Below are 20,074 nucleotides of genomic sequence, written 5' to 3' on the forward strand. Positions count from 1 at the left end.
CTCTGCGGTTCATATCCCAGGTGTAGACAATTGGGAAGCGGATTATCTCAGTCGCCAAACGTTGCATCCGGGCGAATGGTCTCTTCACCCAGAGGTATTTCTTCAGATTGTTCAAATGTGGGAACTTCCAGAAATAGATTTGATGGTGTCCCATCTAAACAAGAAACTTCCCAGGTATCTGTCCAGATCCCGGGATCCTCAGATGGAGGCAGTGGATGCATTATCACTTCCTTGGAAGTATCATCCTGCCTATATCTTTCCGCCTCTAGTTCTTCTTCCAAGAGTAATCTCCAAGATTCTGAAGGAATGCTCGTTTGTTCTGCTGGTAGCTCCGGCATGGCCTCACAGGTTTTGGTATGCGGATCTTGTCCGGATGGCCTCTTGCCAACCGTGGACTCTTCCGTTAAGACCAGACCTTCTGTCGCAAGGTCCTTTTTTCCATCAGGATCTGAAATCCTTAAATTTAAAGGTATGGAGATTGAACGCTTGATTCTTCGTCAAAGAGGTTTCTCTGACTCTGTGATTAATACTATGTTACAGGCTCGTAAATCTGTATCTAGAGAGATATATTATAGAGTCTGGAAGACTTATATTTCTTGGTGTATTTCTCATCATTTTTCTTGGCATTCTTTTAGAATACCGAGAATTTTACAGTTTCTTCAGGATGGTTTAGATAAAGGTTTGTCCGCAAGTTCCTTGAAAGGACAAATCTCTGCTCTTTCTGTTCTTTTTCACAGAAAGATTGCTATTCTTCCTGATATTCATTGTTTTGTACAAGCTTTGGTTCGTATAAAACCTGTCATTAAGTCAATTTCTCCTCCTTGGAGTTTGAATTTGGTTCTGGGGGCTCTTCAAGCTCCTCCGTTTGAACCTATGTATTCATTGGACATTAAATTACTTTCTTGGAAAGTTTTGTTCCTTTTGGCCATCTCTTCTGCCAGAAGAGTTTCTGAATTATCTGCTCTTTCTTGTGAGTCTCCTTTTCTGATTTTTCATCAGGATAAGGCGGTGTTGCGAACTTCTTTTGAATTTTTACCTAAAGTTGTGAATTCCAACAACATTAGTAGAGAAATTGTGGTTCCTTCATTATGTCCTAATCCTAAGAATTCTAAGGAGAAATCGTTGCATTCTTTGGATGTTGTTAGAGCTTTGAAATATTATGTTGAAGCTACTAAATCTTTCCGAAAGACTTCTAGTCTATTTGTTATCTTTTCCGGTTCTAGGAAAGGCCAGAAAGCTTCTGCCATTTCTTTGGCATCTTGGTTGAAATCTTTAATTCATCTTGCCTATGTTGAGTCGGGTAAAACTCCGCCTCAGAGAATTACAGCTCATTCTACTAGGTCAGTTTCTACTTCCTGGGCGTTTAGGAATGAAGCTTCGGTTGATCAGATTTGCAAAGCAGCAACTTGGTCTTCTTTGCATACTTTTACTAAATTCTACCATTTTGATATATTTTCTTCTTCTGAAGCAGTTTTTGGTAGAAAAGTACTTCAGGCAGCGGTTTCAGTTTGAATCTTCTGCTTATGTTTTTCGTTAAACTTTATTTTGGGTGTGGATTATTTTCAGCAGGAATTGGCTGTCTTTATTTTATCCCTAAAATTATGACAAAGTTTGTATAACGCTGCCCAGTGGATAAAATACTTTGTAAGCATCGGAATGGTGTATACCAGGATACATATAACAATGCACAGGTGAGGTTAATGCAGTCTAGCAATTTGTAACAAACACTTGACACGGCGGTCTTATCACATACTTCACCCGCACACTCGCATTCACCTTAGCCCTTCTTTACCTTTCCGTGAAGGCGGAAGTCTTCCACTTCTCTCGGCTAGGCTCACCTCTGTGTAGACGAAAGGGTAGTCACGCTGTGAAGCACGACCATCACTCTCTCTCCAACTCCGGTTCCACTGCAAGCGTGTGCGGGACTTAGGATCGGATGTGACGTCAGAACCTCCTTCACATTCTCACCGGTCTGTATCCAATCCGTGCCTCTGAATAGGCCAATGCTCCTCTGTATGCCGATATAATCTGGGACTTAATGAAGAGAGTTCCTCTACTCTCAAGGAAAATATCAAGAAAAAATGTAGCAAAGTCCCAGTTGTAGATTAATAAAAACAGAATTTTATTAGTATCGGATTAAAACATGAAAAAATGTTTGTAAAAACCTAGAAAGGACTAACGCGTTTCGGCTAGCTCTTGCCGTAATCATAGACCATGTCTAATGTATGTTTTACAGAGGCTTATCCCTCCCTCTCTAGTGAGTCTTGTGTGGAAAGATCCACATCTTGGGTAATCATTATCCCATACGTCACTAGCTCATGGACTCTTGCTAATTACATGAAAGAAAACATAATTTATGTAAGAACTTACCTGATAAATTCATTTCTTTCATATTAGCAAGAGTCCATGAGGCCCGCCCTTTTTTTGTGGTGGTTATGATTTTGTATAAAGCACAATTATTCCAATTCCTTATTTTATATGCTTTCGCACTTTTTTATCACCCCACTTCTTGGCTATTCGTTAAACTGAATTGTGGGTGTGGTGAGGGGTGTATTTATAGGCATTTTGAGGTTTGGGAAACTTTGCCCCTCCTGGTAGGAATGTATATCCCATACGTCACTAGCTCATGGACTCTTGCTAATATGAAAGAAATGAATTTATCAGGTAAGTTCTTACATAAATTATGTTATTTTTAACTAACCGATGTAACTGTGCATAGCTGACCACCTAACTTTACTTTCACTTTAACTTCATGGGATTTATTACCATTCTATAATCTGAATTAATTGATTGATATAGAATAGTGATATACCTCTCTTTTTTTATTATTCTTCAGGCAGGGCTTGTCTACGTACAAAGAGCTGTGCGCTCTGGCCAGTGACCTTAGCCAGCCAGATCTCATATATAAGTTCATGAATTTGGCTAACCATCATGCTATGTGGACCTCACGAAAGGTAATTTATTTTTTTTCTAGGCAAATAGCTTTCAAAGCTGAAAAAAAAATCTTAAACGTGCAAAACTATTTGCCTGAATACTACTTAGGCAAAAGGCTTTATATAGTTCTGAACTTGGTGCATTTACACTTAAGGCAAATACAGTTTAACTAGTACTTTAAGATATGTATGTTTATTTCCATGGAGTAAGCATTAAAGGTTACATATGTGTTTATTTATTTTTTAGGGAGCTGCTTTTGGATTCAATGTGATAGCTTCTAAAGCAGGGGAACAACTTGCTCCATTTTTGCCCCAACTGGTTCCTCGACTTTATCGCTATCAGTTTGACCCCAACACTGGAATTCGCCAGGCTATGACTAGTATTTGGAATGCTCTGGTCACAGATAAAGGAACAGTAAGTATTTTTTCCCCATTTTCCCATTAGCATGGCAGTTCTTCTTGTAGTCTTGGTGCATAGATGGGAATGAAAACCATCTCACTTTACTGTTACTTTTTTGTATCTTGACTTAGTGCTTTCTGCACTGAGCTATTTAATGGACACTCCACCTGGATGATTTTACTGACCATCCGGGAACAATTTAAAGGGATATTAAACAGTGCACTTTGGCAAAAACAAATATGTTAAATCAAAATAAACATAAAAAAAACAACTTACTTGATTTCTTGAAAAATGAGCACTTCAAAATTCTCAGTGTAGCGCTGCCCTCAGAGTGATGAGTGGAGAATTTGGAAAACCTAAGTTTTCTTCTGTCAGTTATGAGCACGAGCAAATCACTCCCTATTATCTAGCCTCTTCACAAGCCTATAAGTTTGATGAGATCAGGCTAAGATAAACTTTCATGTAAAGGCCGCCTCCTCCTTGTAGGTCTCTGACAGGAAGTAAAACACACTACTCAAATGTAGTGTAAAAATAAATAAAAGGAAAAAACAATTTAATTAGATGAATAGTACATAATGCCACGATTTCTATTAAAGCGACAGTCTAGTCATAATTAAATCTTCATTATAGGGCATGCAATATTAAACAACTTTCCAATTTACTTTTGTCATCAAATTTTTGTTCTCTTGATATTCTTAGTTGAAAGCTAAACCTAGGTAGGCTCATATGCTATTTTTTAAGCCCTTGAGGGCAGCCTCTTATCTGAATGCTTTTGAATTTTTTCAGTTTTTCACAGCTATAGGGCTTTAGTTCTTGTGTGCCATATAGACAACATTGTGCTCACTTGTTAGTTACTTGTGAGAGGGCACTGATTGCCCACTTATTTAATTTATTTTGACAGACTTGCATTTAAGCCAGTCTGCAGATATTTAGATACAAGGTAATCACAGAGGTTAAAAGTATATTAATATAACCATGTTGGTTATGCAAAACTGGGGAAAGTGTAATAAAGGGATTATCTATCTTTCAACAATTCTGGAGTAGACTGTCCCTTGTTTTTTTTGTTTTTTTAAATAAAATTATGAAACTGACCGTTTAACATCCATTTAAGCCAATTTTAAGCAAAATTTTTTCATTATTTATTGCACCAGTTATTTAATCAGTTTATGCTATATTTATATTATACAAATGAATGTGTGTGTAGCATTTATAAATAACAGAAAATATTAACATATTGCTTAGTATTAATCTGCATCCATGCTGGCAACATTTTCTGTGGAGAACACTATATTCTACCTTTACATAATGATTTAATTGTAATACATACAACTCCATTGAAACCATCCACTTCAGGAGAAACGTTCTTTTTATTGACATAATTTTAAATATTTTTAATTAGGTAAGGTATTGATATTTGAAGATGGAAATTAAGTTTTTCATATTTTTTTTTTTTAAATAATTTTTTTATTGAGGTAATAAGTAGTAGCAGAAAAAACACACTATGTCCAGACACGGATCATAAATGATGAAAATACTTGTACATTTCTCATACAATAAGTAAATATAGATCAAAACATTGGCGTGCTAAGAAAATAATTGTTCTCACAATATCTAACCCATGAGGGTTTTATGTATCCATATGAATAACAGAATAACAGTTGATATATACTATAGTACCTCTTCTATCATCATGTAGAGAGAATGTAAAACAGTATACAAGAAACACCGGTGACTGGGACATATATCTATGAAACCTCGAATTTTATATTATATAACTAATGATCCCTACTGTGAAATGAGAGGAGCTTTATAAACTAGAAATGATAGAAGGTAGGGAGTTGGCTTTTGTCCGACCTCCCAGAGGTCTGATTAGATACGGGGGAGGGGGTTGAAGCAGGCAAGAGCCGCTCGAAGTAGGGGGAAATGGAGGGCGGAGCCAGTCAGGATGTTGGAAAGATGAAGACTAAGGGGCCATTAACCTTAGTAATTGAAGGGGCTAGATTCAGACCAGGAGTTGCAAAAGTAAGTGTAATTTCCTAACCATAATGGGAGCAGAGGAAGATATTTAACTATATATGAGAAGCAGGGGGCTGCTATATGAACCCCTCTCCTGGGGAGATGTCAGCTATAGACAATGTGGGAAAAAGGAGAAGGGATATGACCCGCAGGTAACAAATGCCGGCGGGAAAGGGAGGAGAGGGGTCAGATAGAGGTAGTGGATGTAAATAACATGGCGAGTGAGAAATAATATAAAGGACGGTGCAGTGTGGCTATAGCATGGGTCCTATAAGGGATGTTCCCCGTATATGAACAACCAATAGTAAACATCATATAGGCAACTGTAAACGAAGGGCCAGGACATTAACATGCTTGTAATAACTATAAATGAGCCAAGCCTATGTAGTACAGTGCTAATACAGAACTATAAGATAGATAAAAACTTTGCACGTCTAGTGTTCCAGCTCCCTTGAGGCATATAAACAAAGATAGTAGCCTAACTGTTAGTAAATAGGCATGGTTCCAGCCATTAAGAGTTTCAACTTCGAGTGTGTATGTGAGAGAGTGTCTCCTGCGGTTTGGGAATAGCAGTTGGAAGATAAGAGAAGAAGGGTAAAATGTGCTAGTCCCATGTCCCTGTCAGTGGCATGTGATGTCCCCTTAATAATCTGTTGAGTTAGCAGCCTAGGATTTTATAGGTGCATATAAGGGTAGTGAGTTAAATAAATAAGAAGATAGTGAATACTGTATTTCAGCAATGTGTCCCCAACTATCAGCTCCTCGTTGTAACCCTCTTGTTTGTATTAAGTGGGAAGGAGTATAACAGTATTTACTAGTAGATATAATATGAAAATAGCTCAGATTGCAAGTTCGTTAACCTATCTGATATGTACGTTGATTAGAACCTCCAGAGCCCAACAATACCTCTCAATAGGAGATAGCCACTGTGTGTAGCAGATTAAGTATACGTGGTGAGCTGGGTAGACAATAGTCTTACTAGGGGACATATTTTCATATTAGTGGATGGCACAGAACATGTTTCCTATGACAAATTAATTTACAAGTGCTCAAATGGCTCTTATAGTTAGGGGCAAATTCTCTGAAGGAGATAACCTCATGGGGGTCAAGGATTTAGGGAGAGCAATATAAAGTGTATATACCAAAACACAGTATCAGAGATGGATTATAAGGGTTAAATGCCTATAGAGAGCAATATGACATCCTGGACCAATATCTTATAGCGGAGGTAGTGTGAGAGATGGACATAATGCATGTGGAATATCCAGGGCAAGCAATATATAATACATTCACTGCTGTATGAAATGGTGTATGAGCTTCATAGGAACCAAACGTCTAGGGGATATAGTGTAGAGCCCAGTCATATCAATATAACAAGCCTGTGTCAAAGGGGCTAAATACCTAGGGACAGTGGTATGTGACACGAGCCAGAGCAGAGTAGAATATAATAACATTGCTACATCTCTCTCCTAGGGTTTACTATGATCCGGTATATACTTTTATGAGAGCTGCATTTCCCTAGACATTACAGCCAGTATTGTCAGCTGAGCAAAATGTTAGGAGGCATAAAGATATAGGAGTGCTGTAAAAGGGGCCTAAAAACATTATACCAGTAATGCTATAACAGTTTAACGGTAGACAGTTATAAAATCGAACAATAAAAAAAAATACAAAACTAGCATGTGCAGAGTTAATAACTTCCAAAAGCGGAACCTCCATCTTAAATAGATTGGCAAATGTCCGAAACATACCGAAACATACCGCTAAAACAAAGCTTAACATGCGGTAAAAGAAATCTGTATCATTAACTGGGGAGACCGGTTGCTGCTTGGTAAAAGAATGTCTCGGTGTCTAGCCCATACCTGCTTTATCAAACAGGGAGCTTGGATACTGTCTCAATCCACTTGAAGTTATATATCTCATCGCTACGTGTGACCTTTCACCATCGGAGCCTAGTATGGAACTGCACAGGTGAGGTGGGACCTGAGCTAAAACATCAACTGCGTCCCTAGAAGGAAATTTAGCCTTTAGCATCAGCACAACGTGTACCGCGTTCCGGATCTCAGGGCCTGTTACTGGTGTCCAGTTGTGAGCGGGGCGTACACAACCCAAGAGATCAGGAGACTCTGTATGAAGCCTAGTAGACTCGGCAGCTGTCCCGTTGTATAGGTTAGTAATCTTGTTATCCAGGGGAGTGGGCAGTCGCCGTTGATATGTGACTCCGGTAGTGGAGATACCATTAGAAATGCAGCCATCTATGTCCCCGCTTCTCACAATACATTGGTGTCGGTTGGCTCTAGATGTTTCTCGGCTGTATCCTTGAGCTAGGTAGGTAGGGGGGCCATCAACATTGCGGCCAGGCAAAAGAGTCTTGAGAAATTGAAGGAGGTGACCCTTCAAGCTGTTAAAATGGTCGTCGAGGATCTGCTGTGCCCTGGCTTCCCATTTGACTATAGCACTCAGAGAGCTCGGTATAAGTGCCTCCTGACACTGATCTCTCGGATACATGTTAGTTTTGTACGGGATCAGTGTGCCTGTATCGCTTTCAGTAGAAGACGTTGCAATAGCCTCCCAAAAGTTGCTTCCCTTTGATGCCGAGGATTCCAATATATGGTAGGTCTCTGTTGGATATATTGCTGTGGCGCAGTCAGAAATTGTCAGTTCTGTGTGGATCAAACAGTGAGCCGATCAGCAGGCTCCGGCTCAAGAAGAGTCATAAAGTTGGTGACTCCACATAGCTGGCAGGTTCAGGTATTCGTTACCCAGTCTATGAGCATAAGTAAACTTTGTGGTATTATGTTTTAAACTCCATTTTTGCAAATCTTAAGCAGAGCTCTTCACTGAAGCAGCCATCTTCCCCGGTGCTTGGCTCCGCCCCAGTTTTTCATATTTTAAACCTTAAATAAATTATGTGAAAAAATGGTTGACAGTTTTGACTTACATACGTGTAGAGTTTAAAAAAAATATGAATGATTTTTTTTACTCCTAGGTTGATAAGTACTTGAATGAAATTCTTCAAGATTTGATTAATAACTTAACAAGCAACATGTGGCGGATACGGGAATCAAGGTAAATAGATTTTAAATTTATCTAGTGTGTGTGTGTGTAATTAGTGACATCGAAAAACTTAAAGGGACAGCAAAGTCAAAATTAAACGTTTGTGATTCAGATAGAGTATGCAATTTAAAAAAAGTTCCAATTTGATTTCTTGTTTTGGTATCCTTTTGTTGAAGTGTAAACCTAGGTAGGCTGATAGGAGCTTGTGCACATCTTTAGCATTCTGTGGCAGCAGTGTGTGCAACTATGTATAACATTGCCATAAACGTTGTTGCAAACACTGCTGCCAGACCATTAAAGACACCTGCACGCTCCTGAGCAAGATTTTATAATATAACTAAATTGAAAACTTATTTAAAATATCATGCTCTGCCCAATCAATTTAAGCTTGTTTGACTTTACTGTCCCTTTAAGGAAAACAAAAACAAAGAAGAAAAATATTGCCATTAGTATGTTTGAGTGTTCTGAAATTTTTTTATTATTATTTTGAACATTTTTTCCTTCCCCCCCCCAATAAATACTTATATCTGTTTATACACTGTCTTCTTAAAGGGACATGAAACCTAAACATTTTCTTTTGTGATTCAAATAGAGAATAACATTTTAAAGAGTTTTCAATTTACTTATATTATCAATTTTGCTTCATTCTCTTGTTAATCTTTGTTGAAGAGACAGACATCTAGATAGGTAGAGTGCTCGTCTACAGCCCTACATGACAGGAAATATTGCTGCCATCTAGTGCTCTTGCTAATGTGTATCATTGTTGCAAAACTGCTTCCATATAGTATTGAAGATACTTGAACTGACCTTCCTTCTTTTCAATAAAGGATAACAAGAACATTTGATAAAATTGTATGTTCTATCTGAATCACGAAATAAACATTTTTGGGTTGTATGACCATTTAAAATTGTTACCAAACCACATGCAGCTAGCACCTGTTTTCTTTACAGCTTTGAATTCTGAATAAGTTATTTATAAGATGTTGTACATGGCTTAAAGGAACTTTAAATCCAATTTTTTTTTTCTTTCATCATTCAGATAAAGAATACAATTTTAAACATTCCAATTTACTTCTATTATTTAATTAGCTTAATTTTCCAGATATCCTTTGTTGAAGAAATAGCAATGCACATGGTTGAGCCAATCACACAAGGCATCTATGTGCATCCACCAATCAGCAACTACTGAGCCTATCTAGATATGCTTTTTAACAAAGGATATCAAGAGAATGAAGAAAATTAGATAATAGAAGTAGATTGGAAAGTTGTTTTTAATTGGATGCTCTATCTAAACCATAAAAGAAAAAAATTGGGTTTCATGTCCCTTTAAAGCAAATTTATTACGTGAGATGCCTCTCTGGGAAATCCGGGTCCCCCCCTTTTTCTTAGAGAATTTAGTGAGTTCAGCCTTTTTAAAGTCTGGTCCTGATGATCAAAGATTCTCCATCTTTGCGAGAAATTATAGTGCAAAGTCCTGAAGGCCGTATTTTTTTTCAACAAAACCTAGGCAAAAACATTCATGTTCCTCTCTGGAATAAAGAAATGTTTTGTTTTTAGACATACAGAGGTATGTCCCTCTCTACCAAAGAGCTGTGGGGTTGTCCTTACTAGTCGTTGGCAGTGGTAGAACGTGCTCAACTGATACGGCTTTATGAGTTTCAATCTAAATGTAAACATATTTTATATACATTGTATAAGGCATAAAATGTCACCATGTTTCAATGCTGCTTTTCATGCGTTTTGTGTACAGTGTCACTTGTTCTTTTTGTACTTCATTCTTTAGCAGTGTCCCAAACTGGTCATACCTTATTTTATCCAGAAGTATCGGTCAAAGAGTGTCATATTATATACAGTGTTGCCGTAGATTGATGCTGAATATATCAATTAAAACTTCCTTCCTTAGCTGTTTAGCTCTAAACGACTTACTGCGTGGGCGCCCATTGGATGATGTTGTTGACAAACTTCCTGAGATATGGGAGACCCTCTTCAGAGTTCAAGATGATATAAAGGTACAGTAATACTATCTATCAGTGCTGGAGATCAGCTAGTCTTGTGTTCCTATGTTAATCCCAAGTACCACCTCCTTTTCCTAACCTACTCCCAATTTTGTTGCCATATATTCCCAATCCTTCATTCCTCTTTATTTTCTTTATAATGTTTGCTTTGGGGGGGGGCAGATTACTATAGCACTCTTAGCGTTGTTATACTAAGCACCCAGTGAGAGGCACACTTCCATTGCTTATAAAATGCTTTTAGCAGACCTCATTTACAGAATGTCCCTTCTTATACAAAGAAATGGGTAGAGGAATTCCAACTTTTGGTACCAGAAAAAGATTGGCTTTTGCTTTTTAAGCAAATGAGTACATTTTCATTGGTTATTATGTAAATAAATATGAAGCTATTGTGGTTTTTAACTCCCACTAGGCTGGGCACGAGTTACCCTGGTTCCACTGCAACTTGTAGGGATGTGCGGATGTAGGTTCTTATTTGCATATTTGGTAAAAATGCCCTTAAAGGATCACTGAACCCAAATTTTTTTTATTAGTTCAGACTCTGGACAGCACTTTTTTATTGGTGGATTAATTTATCCACCAATCAGCAAGAACAACCCAGGTTGTTCACCAAAAATGGGCCGGCATCTAAACTTACATTCTTGCATTTCAAATAAAGATGCCAAGAGAATGGATTAAATTTGTTAATAGGAATAAATTAGAAAGTTTCTTAAAATTTCATGCTCTATCTCAATCACAAAATAAAAAAATTGGGTTCAGTGTCCCTTTTAAGTACATTCCTGTTGGGCTCTAATTATAAAGGAAATGGAGCAAGTGCTGTCTTTTACTCTACCTCTTAATCCTCTAATATTTTGGTTTGATAAGCCTTATAGGTTAAAAGGCTTTCCATGATTTATATTACTATTTCTCATGATCAGTTATGCACCGTCTCTGTTATGAATGGAAGAATTATGTTTTATTCACATTCCAACTGGAAAAGTTCTATTTTATGTTCATCAAACGTTTTGATGAAAAGTTATGTAGTTTTCTTATTTGGGATGAATATACTTTGTCTAGGATTTAAATGAATATCTCTTTTTTTTATTATGCATAGACTATTATATTCTGTACTTCCATATTGTTTGTTGTCACCTTTTGGTTTACACGAGTCATTGAAAGATGATATTTATTTAACCATGTCATTGTTCTTGTTCTGTATGTTTAAAACTCTACTTCATGATTTATTCATTCTTGTGAAGGAAAACTTTTGCCATTCTTGGAAGATATACAGAATATGATACCTGCTCTGCTACCTGCTTTTCTAGCTGTTGCTTGTTAATCGTTTCACTAATAATTAATAAAATAATAATAATAATAATAATAATTTAAAAAGTAGTATATCCTTAAATGTAAGGTTTATTAATGACATTTTCTCCCTTTTTGCTGCACATCTTTTTAAGGGTTGCAGTTTGTAGTAAAGGCTTTGATAATACTGTCAGACACTGCAAGTCTCACAGACAATATCAATAAGTTGCTATTATTTCTGCACTCCCAGAACTGAAGTGATATGAAACGCCAAAAAAGTTATTTTGTGATGAAAGGGACAGTCTTCACCAGAGTTGTTATTGTTTTAAAAGATATATAATCCCTTTATTATCCATTCTCTAGTTTTGCATAACCAACACAGTAATATTAATACACTTTTTACCTCTATGATTACCTTGTATCTAAGTCTCTGCAGACTGCCCCCTTATTTCAGTTACTTTAACAGACTTGCAATTTAGCCAATCCGTGCTGGCTCCTAGCTAACTCCATGTCTGTGAGCACAGTGTTTTCTATATGAAACACATGCACTAACACCCTCTAGTGGTGAAAAACGGTCAAAATTAATTCAGAAAAGAGGCGGCCTTTAAGGTCTAAGAAATTAGCATATGAACCTCCTATGTTTAGCTTTCAGCTAAGAATATCAAGAGAGCAAAGCAAACTTGGTGATAAAAGTAAATTGGAAATTTAAAATCACATGCCCTATCTGAATCATGAAAGTTTATTTTGGACTAGACTATCCCTTTAAGACAGAACATACAATTTAAAAAAAGTTTCCAATTTACTTCTATAATCAGATTTGCTTCATTCCCATGGTATTCTTTGTTAAAGAGATACCTAGGTGTCTGGTGCACTACATGGCAGGAAATAGTGCTGCCCTATAGTGCTCCTGCAAATGGATAACATTCTTGCAAAACTGCTGCCATATAGTGCTCCAGAAATGAACAGTCTTCTAAGCTTATGTCCCTGCTTTCCAAGAAAAGATACCAAGAGAACAAAGAAAAACTGATAACAGAAGTAAATTAGAAAGTTGTTTAAAATCGCATGTTCTGTCTGAATCATGAATTGTTGGGTTTTATATCCCTTTAATGTCTTTACTCTTCAGCACTAAAGGAATGGTGCGTGAGCTTTAGTTGGTAGCAGCAGGGCTGTTGTTACTACATATTACTTTGCAGACAACTGTTGTAATCTAGGGCTATGTGCAGATTACTATGATAAATAATGATCATTAATAAGGTATTTTATTTCACGTGTTTGTTTTTTTTTTTTTTCAGGAGTCTGTCCGAAAAGCTGCAGAACTGGCCCTGAAAACATTAAGCAAGGTGAATGCACTATATTCTGCTCCATTCAATGGTTTTTATTTCTTTCATGTAATTAGCAAGAGTCCATGAGCTAGTGACGTATGGGATATACATTCCTACCAGGAGGGGCAAAGTTTCCCAAACCTCAAAATGCCTATAAATACACCCCTCACCACACCCACAATTCAGTTTTACAAACTTTGCCTCCTATGGAGGTGGTGAAGTAAGTTTGTGCTAGATTCTACGTTGATATGCGCTCCGCAGCAAGTTGGAGCCCGGTTTTCCTCTCAGCGTGCAGTGAATGTCAGAGGGATGTGAGGAGAGTATTGCCTATTTGAATGCAGTGATCTCCTTCTACGGGGTCTATTTCATAGGTTCTCTGTTATCGGTCGTAGAGATTCATCTCTTACCTCCCTTTTCAGATCGACGATATACTCTTATTTATATACCATTACCTCTGCTGATTTTCGTTTCAGTACTGGTTTGGCTTTCTACAAACGTGTAGATGAGTGTCCTGGGGTAAGTAAATCTTATTTTCTGTGACACTCTAAGCTATGGTTGGGCACTTTTTTATAAAGTTCTAAATATATGTATTCAAACATTTATTTGCCTTGACTCAGAATGCTCAACATTCCTTATTTTCAGACAGTCAGTTTCATATTTGGGATAATGCGTTTGAATCAATCATTTTTTCTTACCTTAAAAATTTGACTTTTTTTCCCTGTGGGCTGTTAGGCACGCGGGGGCTGAAAATGCTTCATTTTATTGCGTCATTCTTGGCGCGGACTTTTTTGGCGCAAAAAATCTTTTCTGTTTCCGGCGTCATACGTGTCGCCGGAAGTTGCGTCATTTTTTGACGTCCTTTTGCGCCAAAAATGTCTGCGTTCCGGATGTGGCATCATTTTAGGCGCCAAACAATGTGGGCGTATTATTTGGCGCCAAAAAATATGGGCGTCACTTTTGTCTCCACATTATTTCAGTCTGATTTTTTCTTTGCTTCTGGTTACTAGAAGCTTGTTTATTGGCATTTTTTCCCATTCCTGAAACTGTCATTTAAGGAATTTGATCAATTTTGCTTTATATGTTGTTTTTTCTCTTACATATTGCAAGATGTCTCACGTTGCATCTGAGTCAGAAGATACTTCAGGAAAATCGCTGTCTAGTGCTGGAACTACCAAAGCTAAGTGTATCTGCTGTAAACTTTTGGTAGCTATTCCTCCGGCTGTTGTTTGTATTAATTGTCATGACAAACTTGTTAAAGCAGATAATATTTCCTTTAGTAATGTACCATTGCCTGTTGCAGTTCCCTCAACATCTAAGGTGCAGAATGTTCCTGATAACATAAGAGATTTTGTTTCTGAATCCATCAAGAAGGCTATGTCTGTTATTTCTCATTCTAGGAAACATAAAAAATCTTTTAAAACTTCTCTCTCTACAGATGAATTTTTAAATGAACATCATCATTCTGATTATGATGACTCTTCTGGTTCAGAGGATTCTGTCTCAGAGGTTGATGCTGATAAATCTTCATATTTATTTAAAATGGAATTTATTCGTTCTTTACTTAAAGAAGTACTAATTGCTTTAGAAATAGAGGATTCTGGTCCTCTTGATACTAATTCTAAACGTTTAGATAAGGTGTTTAAATCTCCTGTGGTTATTCCAGAAGTTTTTCCTGTTCCTAATGCTATTTCTGAAGTAATTTCCAGAGAATGGGATAAATTGGGTAATTCATTTACTCCTTCTAAACGTTTTAAGCAATTCTATCCTGTGCCGTCTGACAGATTAGAATTTTGGGACAAAATCCCTAAAGTTGATGGGGCTATTTCTACCCTTGCTAAACGTACTACTATTCCTACGTCAGATGGTACTTCGTTTAAAGATCCTTTAGATAGGAAAATTGAATCCTTTCTAAGAAAAGCTTATCTGTGTTCAGGTAATCTTCTTAGACCTGCTATATCTTTGGCTGATGTTGCTGCAGCCTCAACTTTTTGGTTGGAGACTTTAGCGCAACAAGTAACAGATCATGATTCTCATAATATTATTATTCTTCTTCAGCATGCTAATAATTTTATCTGTGATGCCATTTTTGATATTATCAGAGTTGATGTCAGGTTTATGTCTCTAGCTATTTTAGCTAGAAGAGCTTTATGGCTTAAAACTTGGAATGCTGATATGGCTTCTAAATCAACTCTACTTTCCATTTCTTTCCAGGGTAACAAATTATTTGGTTCTCAGTTGGATTCCATTATCTCAACTGTTACTGGTGGGAAAGGAACTTTTTTACCACAGGATAAAAAATCTAAGGGTAAAAACAGGGCTAATAATCGTTTTCGTTCCTTTCGTTTCAACAAAGAACAAAAGCCTGATCCTTCATCCTCAGGAACAGTTTCAGTTTGGAAACCATCTCCAGTCTGGAATAAATCCAAGCCTTCTAGAAAGGCAAAGCCTGCTTCTAAGTCCACATGAAGGTGCGGCCCTCATTCCAGCTCAGCTGGTAGGGGGCAGGTTACGTTTTTTTCAAAGAAATTTGGATCAATTCTGTTCACAATCTTTGGATTCAGAACATTGTTTCAGAAGGGTACAGAATTGGTTTCAAGATGAGACCTCCTGCAAAGAGATTTTTTCTTTCCCGTGTCCCAGTAAATCCAGTGAAAGCTCAAGCATTTCTCAATTGTGTTTCAGATCTAGAGTTGGCTGGAGTAATTATGCCAGTTCCAGTTCTGGAACAGGGACTGGGGTTTTATTCCAATCTCTTCATTGTACCAAAGAAGGAGAATTCCTTCAGACCAGTTCTGGATCTAAAAATATTGAATCGTTATGTAAGGATACCAACGTTCAAAATGGTAACTGTAAGGACTATCTTGCCTTTTGTTCAGCAAGGGCATTATATGTCCACAATAGATTTACAGGATGCTTATCTGCATATTCCGATTCATCCAGATCATTATCAGTTCCTGAGATTCTCTTTTCTGGACAAGCATTACCAGTTTGTGGCTCTGCCGTTTGGCCTAGCTACAGCTCCAAGAATTTTTACAAAAGTTCTCGGTGCCCTTCTGTCTGTAATCAGAGAACAGGGTATTGTGGTATTTCCTTATTTGGACGATATCTTGGTACTTGCTCAGTCTTTACATTTAGCAGAATCTCATACGAATCGACTTGTGTTGTTTCTTCAAGATCATGGTTGGAGGATCAATTTACCAAAAAGTTCATTGATTCCTCAGACAAGGGTAACTTTTCTGGGTTTCCAGATAGATTCAGTGTCCATGACTCTGTCTTTAACAGACAAGAGACGTCTAAAATTGATTTCAGCTTGTCGAAACCTTCAGTCACAATCATTCCCTTCGGTAGCCTTATGCATGGAAATTCTAGGTCTTATGACTGCTGCATCGGACGCGATCCCCTTTGCTCGTTTTCACATGCGACCTCTTCAGCTCTGTATGCTGAATCAATGGTGCAGGGATTACACAAAGATATCTCAATTAATATCTTTAAAACCGATTGTACGACACTCTCTAACGTGGTGGACAGATCACCATCGTTTAATTCAGGGGGCTTCTTTTGTGCTTCCGACCTGGACTGTAATTTCAACAGATGCAAGTCTCACAGGTTGGGGAGCTGTGTGGGGATCTCTGACGGCACAAGGAGTTTGGGAATCTCAGGAGGTGAGATTACCGATCAATATTTTGGAACTTTTGCAATTTTCAGAGCTCTTCAGTCTTGGCCTCTTCTGAAGAGAGAATAGTTCATTTGTTTTCAGACAGACAATGTCACAACTGTGGCATACATCAATCATCAAGGAGGGACTCACAGTCCTCTGGCTATGAAAGAAGTATCTCGAATTCTGGTTTGGGCGGAATCCAGCTCCTGTCTAATTTCTGCGGTTCATATCCCAGGTATAGACAATTGGGAAGCGGATTATCTCAGTCGCCAAACGTTACATCCGGGCGAATGGTCTCTTCACCCAGAGGTATTTCTTCAGATTGTTCAAATGTGGGGACTTCCAGAAATAGATCTGATGGCCTCTCATCTAAACAAGAAACTTCCCAGGTATCTGTCCAGATCCAGGGATCCTCAAGCGGAAGCAGTGGATGCATTGTCACTTCCTTGGAAGTATCATCCTGCCTATATCTTTCCGCCTCGTTCCTTTTGGCAATCTCTTCTGCCAGAAGAGTTTCTGAATTATCTGCTCTTTCTTGTGAGTCTCCTTTTCTGATTTTTCATCAGGATAAGGCAGTGTTGCGAACTTCTTTTGAATTTTTACCTAAAGTTGTGAATTCTAACAACATTAGTAGGGAAATTGTGGTTCCTTCATTATGTCCTAATCCTAAGAATTCTAAGGAGAAATCTTTGCATTCTTTGGATGTTGTTAGAGCTTTGAAATATTATGTTGAAGCTACTAAGTCTTTCCGAAAGACTTCTAGTCTATTTGTTATCTTTTCTGGTTCTAGAAAAGGCCAGAAAGCTTCTGCCATTTCTTTGGCATCTTGGTTGAAATCTTTAATTCATCTTGCCTATGTTGAGTCGGGTAAATCTCCGCCTCAAAGGATTACAGCTCATTCTACTAGGTCAGTTTCTACTTCCTGGGCGTTTAGGAATGAAGCTTCGATTGATCAGATTTGCAAAGCAGCAACTTGGTCCTCTTTGCATACTTTTACTAAATTCTACCATTTTGATGTATTTTCTTCTTCTGAAGCAGTTTTTGGTAGAAAAGTACTTCAGGCAGCGGTTTCAGTTTGAATCTTCTGCTTATGTTTTTCATTAAACTTTATTTTGGGTGTGGATTATTTTCAGCAGGAATTGGCTGTCTTTATTTTATCCCTCCCTCTCTAGTGACTTAGTGACTCTTGCGTGGAAAGATCCACATCTTGGGTAATCATTATCCCATACGTCACTAGCTCATGGACTCTTGCTAATTACATGAAAGAAAACATAATTTATGTAAGAACTTACCTGATAAATTCATTTCTTTCATATTAGCAAGAGTCCATGAGGCCCGCCCTTTTTTTGGGGTGGTTATGATTTTTGTATAAAGCACAATTATTCCAATTCCTTATTTTATATGCTTTCGCACTTTTTTATCACCCCACTTCTTGGCTATTCGTTAAACTGAATTGTGGGTGTGGTGAGGGGTGTATTTATAGGCATTTTGAGGTTTGGGAAACTTTGCCCCTCCTGGTAGGAATGTATATCCCATACGTCACTAGCTCATGGACTCTTGCTAATATGAAAGAAATGAATTTATCAGGTAAGTTCTTACATAAATTATGTTTTTTTTAATAATATTTTTTTATTTAGGTAAATGGGGAAAAAATCACCGTATAGCTAAGACCATCAGTCAATAGAACTGGTTACAGTTAGCAGATGGAAGTTACATCAGTTAACATAATTAATAGTGTACATAGCCTTTTATGATGTTCCATTTAGTCAAATAAATTAGGAGAAATCAATAATGGGATATCTATTCCCTGAAAAGCACATCATAGACATAATATACAGAGAGATGTAAAAATACTGTTAAGATCTATATGTGGCAAAATACAACAGCAAACCTCACATTTTCTGGTTAAAAGTGTAAGACATTATCCCCTGGGAAATTATCAACAGAAGTAAGAAAAGGAAGTTCCTAATTGGGAACAGTGACCGCTCTTGGAACACCAAGAATATGCATCAGATGGTAATGGAGACATTTACAGAATAAGAAAATAAAAAAACTAATAGGGCCACTCTTGGACCCAGGAGAAGTCCACATGTTCTATAATTATCAAGTCTCCAATTTTAAATGAAATAAATGATTTTCTCTCAATGACAGAAGAGGTCACTTTTGGGCCTCATGTTAGATATAAAATGTGTATGAGGGAGTAAACTATTAGAGTAGCAATAATAAATATGCATTTTCATCAAATTTTATACAACTACCCTGACACTTTCTGCTTAGAACATGTTATCCATTCACTTAGCGTGGTGAAGGAAGTAGAATATGCAGGCCCCTCTGGAAAATTAAGTGCAGCATATTATAAAAAAAATAATATAAAAAAAAAAAATATATATATATATATATATATATATATATACATGCATATACTCTCTCTCACTGATATAGCATCTAGCTGGGTGCCAGAGGGCCACACTGACTGCATACATTTCCATGTAATTAAGTGATGTTTTATAATGAGATGTGTGTATATATATATATATATATTTATGTAGGAAGCATTTTGCTGTCCTGTTATTGGCATGGACATATGCATTTGTGTATTTGTTTCAGAAAACAGAGATGTGTATTTATTTTTTATTACGCGCTATAACATATGTATATGCTTGTTTCTTTCTTCTACATGTAGGTGTGCATTAGGATGTGTGAACCGAGCAAAGGAGCAGCGGGACAACATACTATAGCTGTGCTTCTGCCATGTCTGCTAGACAAGGGAATGATGAGCTCAGTGACTGAAGTCCGAGCTCTGAGGTTTGTTTGTTTTAGAACAATTCTGGTCTTTATTTCTATAATGCAAAAAAAAATATGTTTTCTGGTTATTAGGGTAGTTTGTTTTCGTTTTTATTTTTTAGGATAAAAAAAATAATTTTAACATATCAGACTTATTGTTACGTAAACACAATGAGATTAGTGTTACAAGGACATAAGAGCATCTACTTGAAAATGTTTAATAAGATAGATAATCTCTTTTTCTTCTATAAGGTACGACGAGTCCACGGATTCATCCTTTACTTGTGGGATATTATCCTCCTGCTAACAGGAAGAGGCAAGGAGCACCACAGCAGAGCTGTCTATATAGCTCCTCCCTTAGCTTCACACCCCAGTCATTCTCTTTGCCTACTCTAAGTACTAGGAAGGGTAAAGTGAAAGAGGTGATAAAATATTAGTTTTTAATTTCTTCAAGCAAGAGTTTTTTGTTTTAAATGGTACCCATGTGTACTATTTACTCTCAGGCAGCAGATGGATGAAGACGTCTGCCTGGAGGATGATGATGTTAGCATTTGTAACTAAGATCCAGTGCTGTTCCCACAGAGGCTGAGGGGTACAAGAAACTTCAG

The 20,074-nt window shown here is 37.4% G+C and overlaps 1 protein-coding gene across 1 annotated transcript in view; it reads left to right on the forward strand.

Annotated features, from left to right (window-relative positions):
* ECPAS (Ecm29 proteasome adaptor and scaffold) overlaps positions 1-20,074 on the forward strand; it is a 304,008-nt gene that overhangs the window by 176,360 nt on the left and 107,574 nt on the right. Inside the window, exons 29-34 of the mRNA XM_053702690.1 lie at positions 2,837-2,954; positions 3,181-3,348; positions 8,339-8,418; positions 10,310-10,415; positions 12,995-13,042; positions 19,366-19,487. Coding sequence (XP_053558665.1) covers positions 2,837-2,954; positions 3,181-3,348; positions 8,339-8,418; positions 10,310-10,415; positions 12,995-13,042; positions 19,366-19,487 — 642 coding nt within the window. The remainder of the gene's footprint in view (positions 1-2,836; positions 2,955-3,180; positions 3,349-8,338; positions 8,419-10,309; positions 10,416-12,994; positions 13,043-19,365; positions 19,488-20,074) is intronic.

This window comes from Bombina bombina, chromosome 2, assembly GCF_027579735.1.
Source record: "Bombina bombina isolate aBomBom1 chromosome 2, aBomBom1.pri, whole genome shotgun sequence".
Taxonomy (NCBI): Eukaryota; Metazoa; Chordata; class Amphibia; order Anura; family Bombinatoridae; genus Bombina; species Bombina bombina.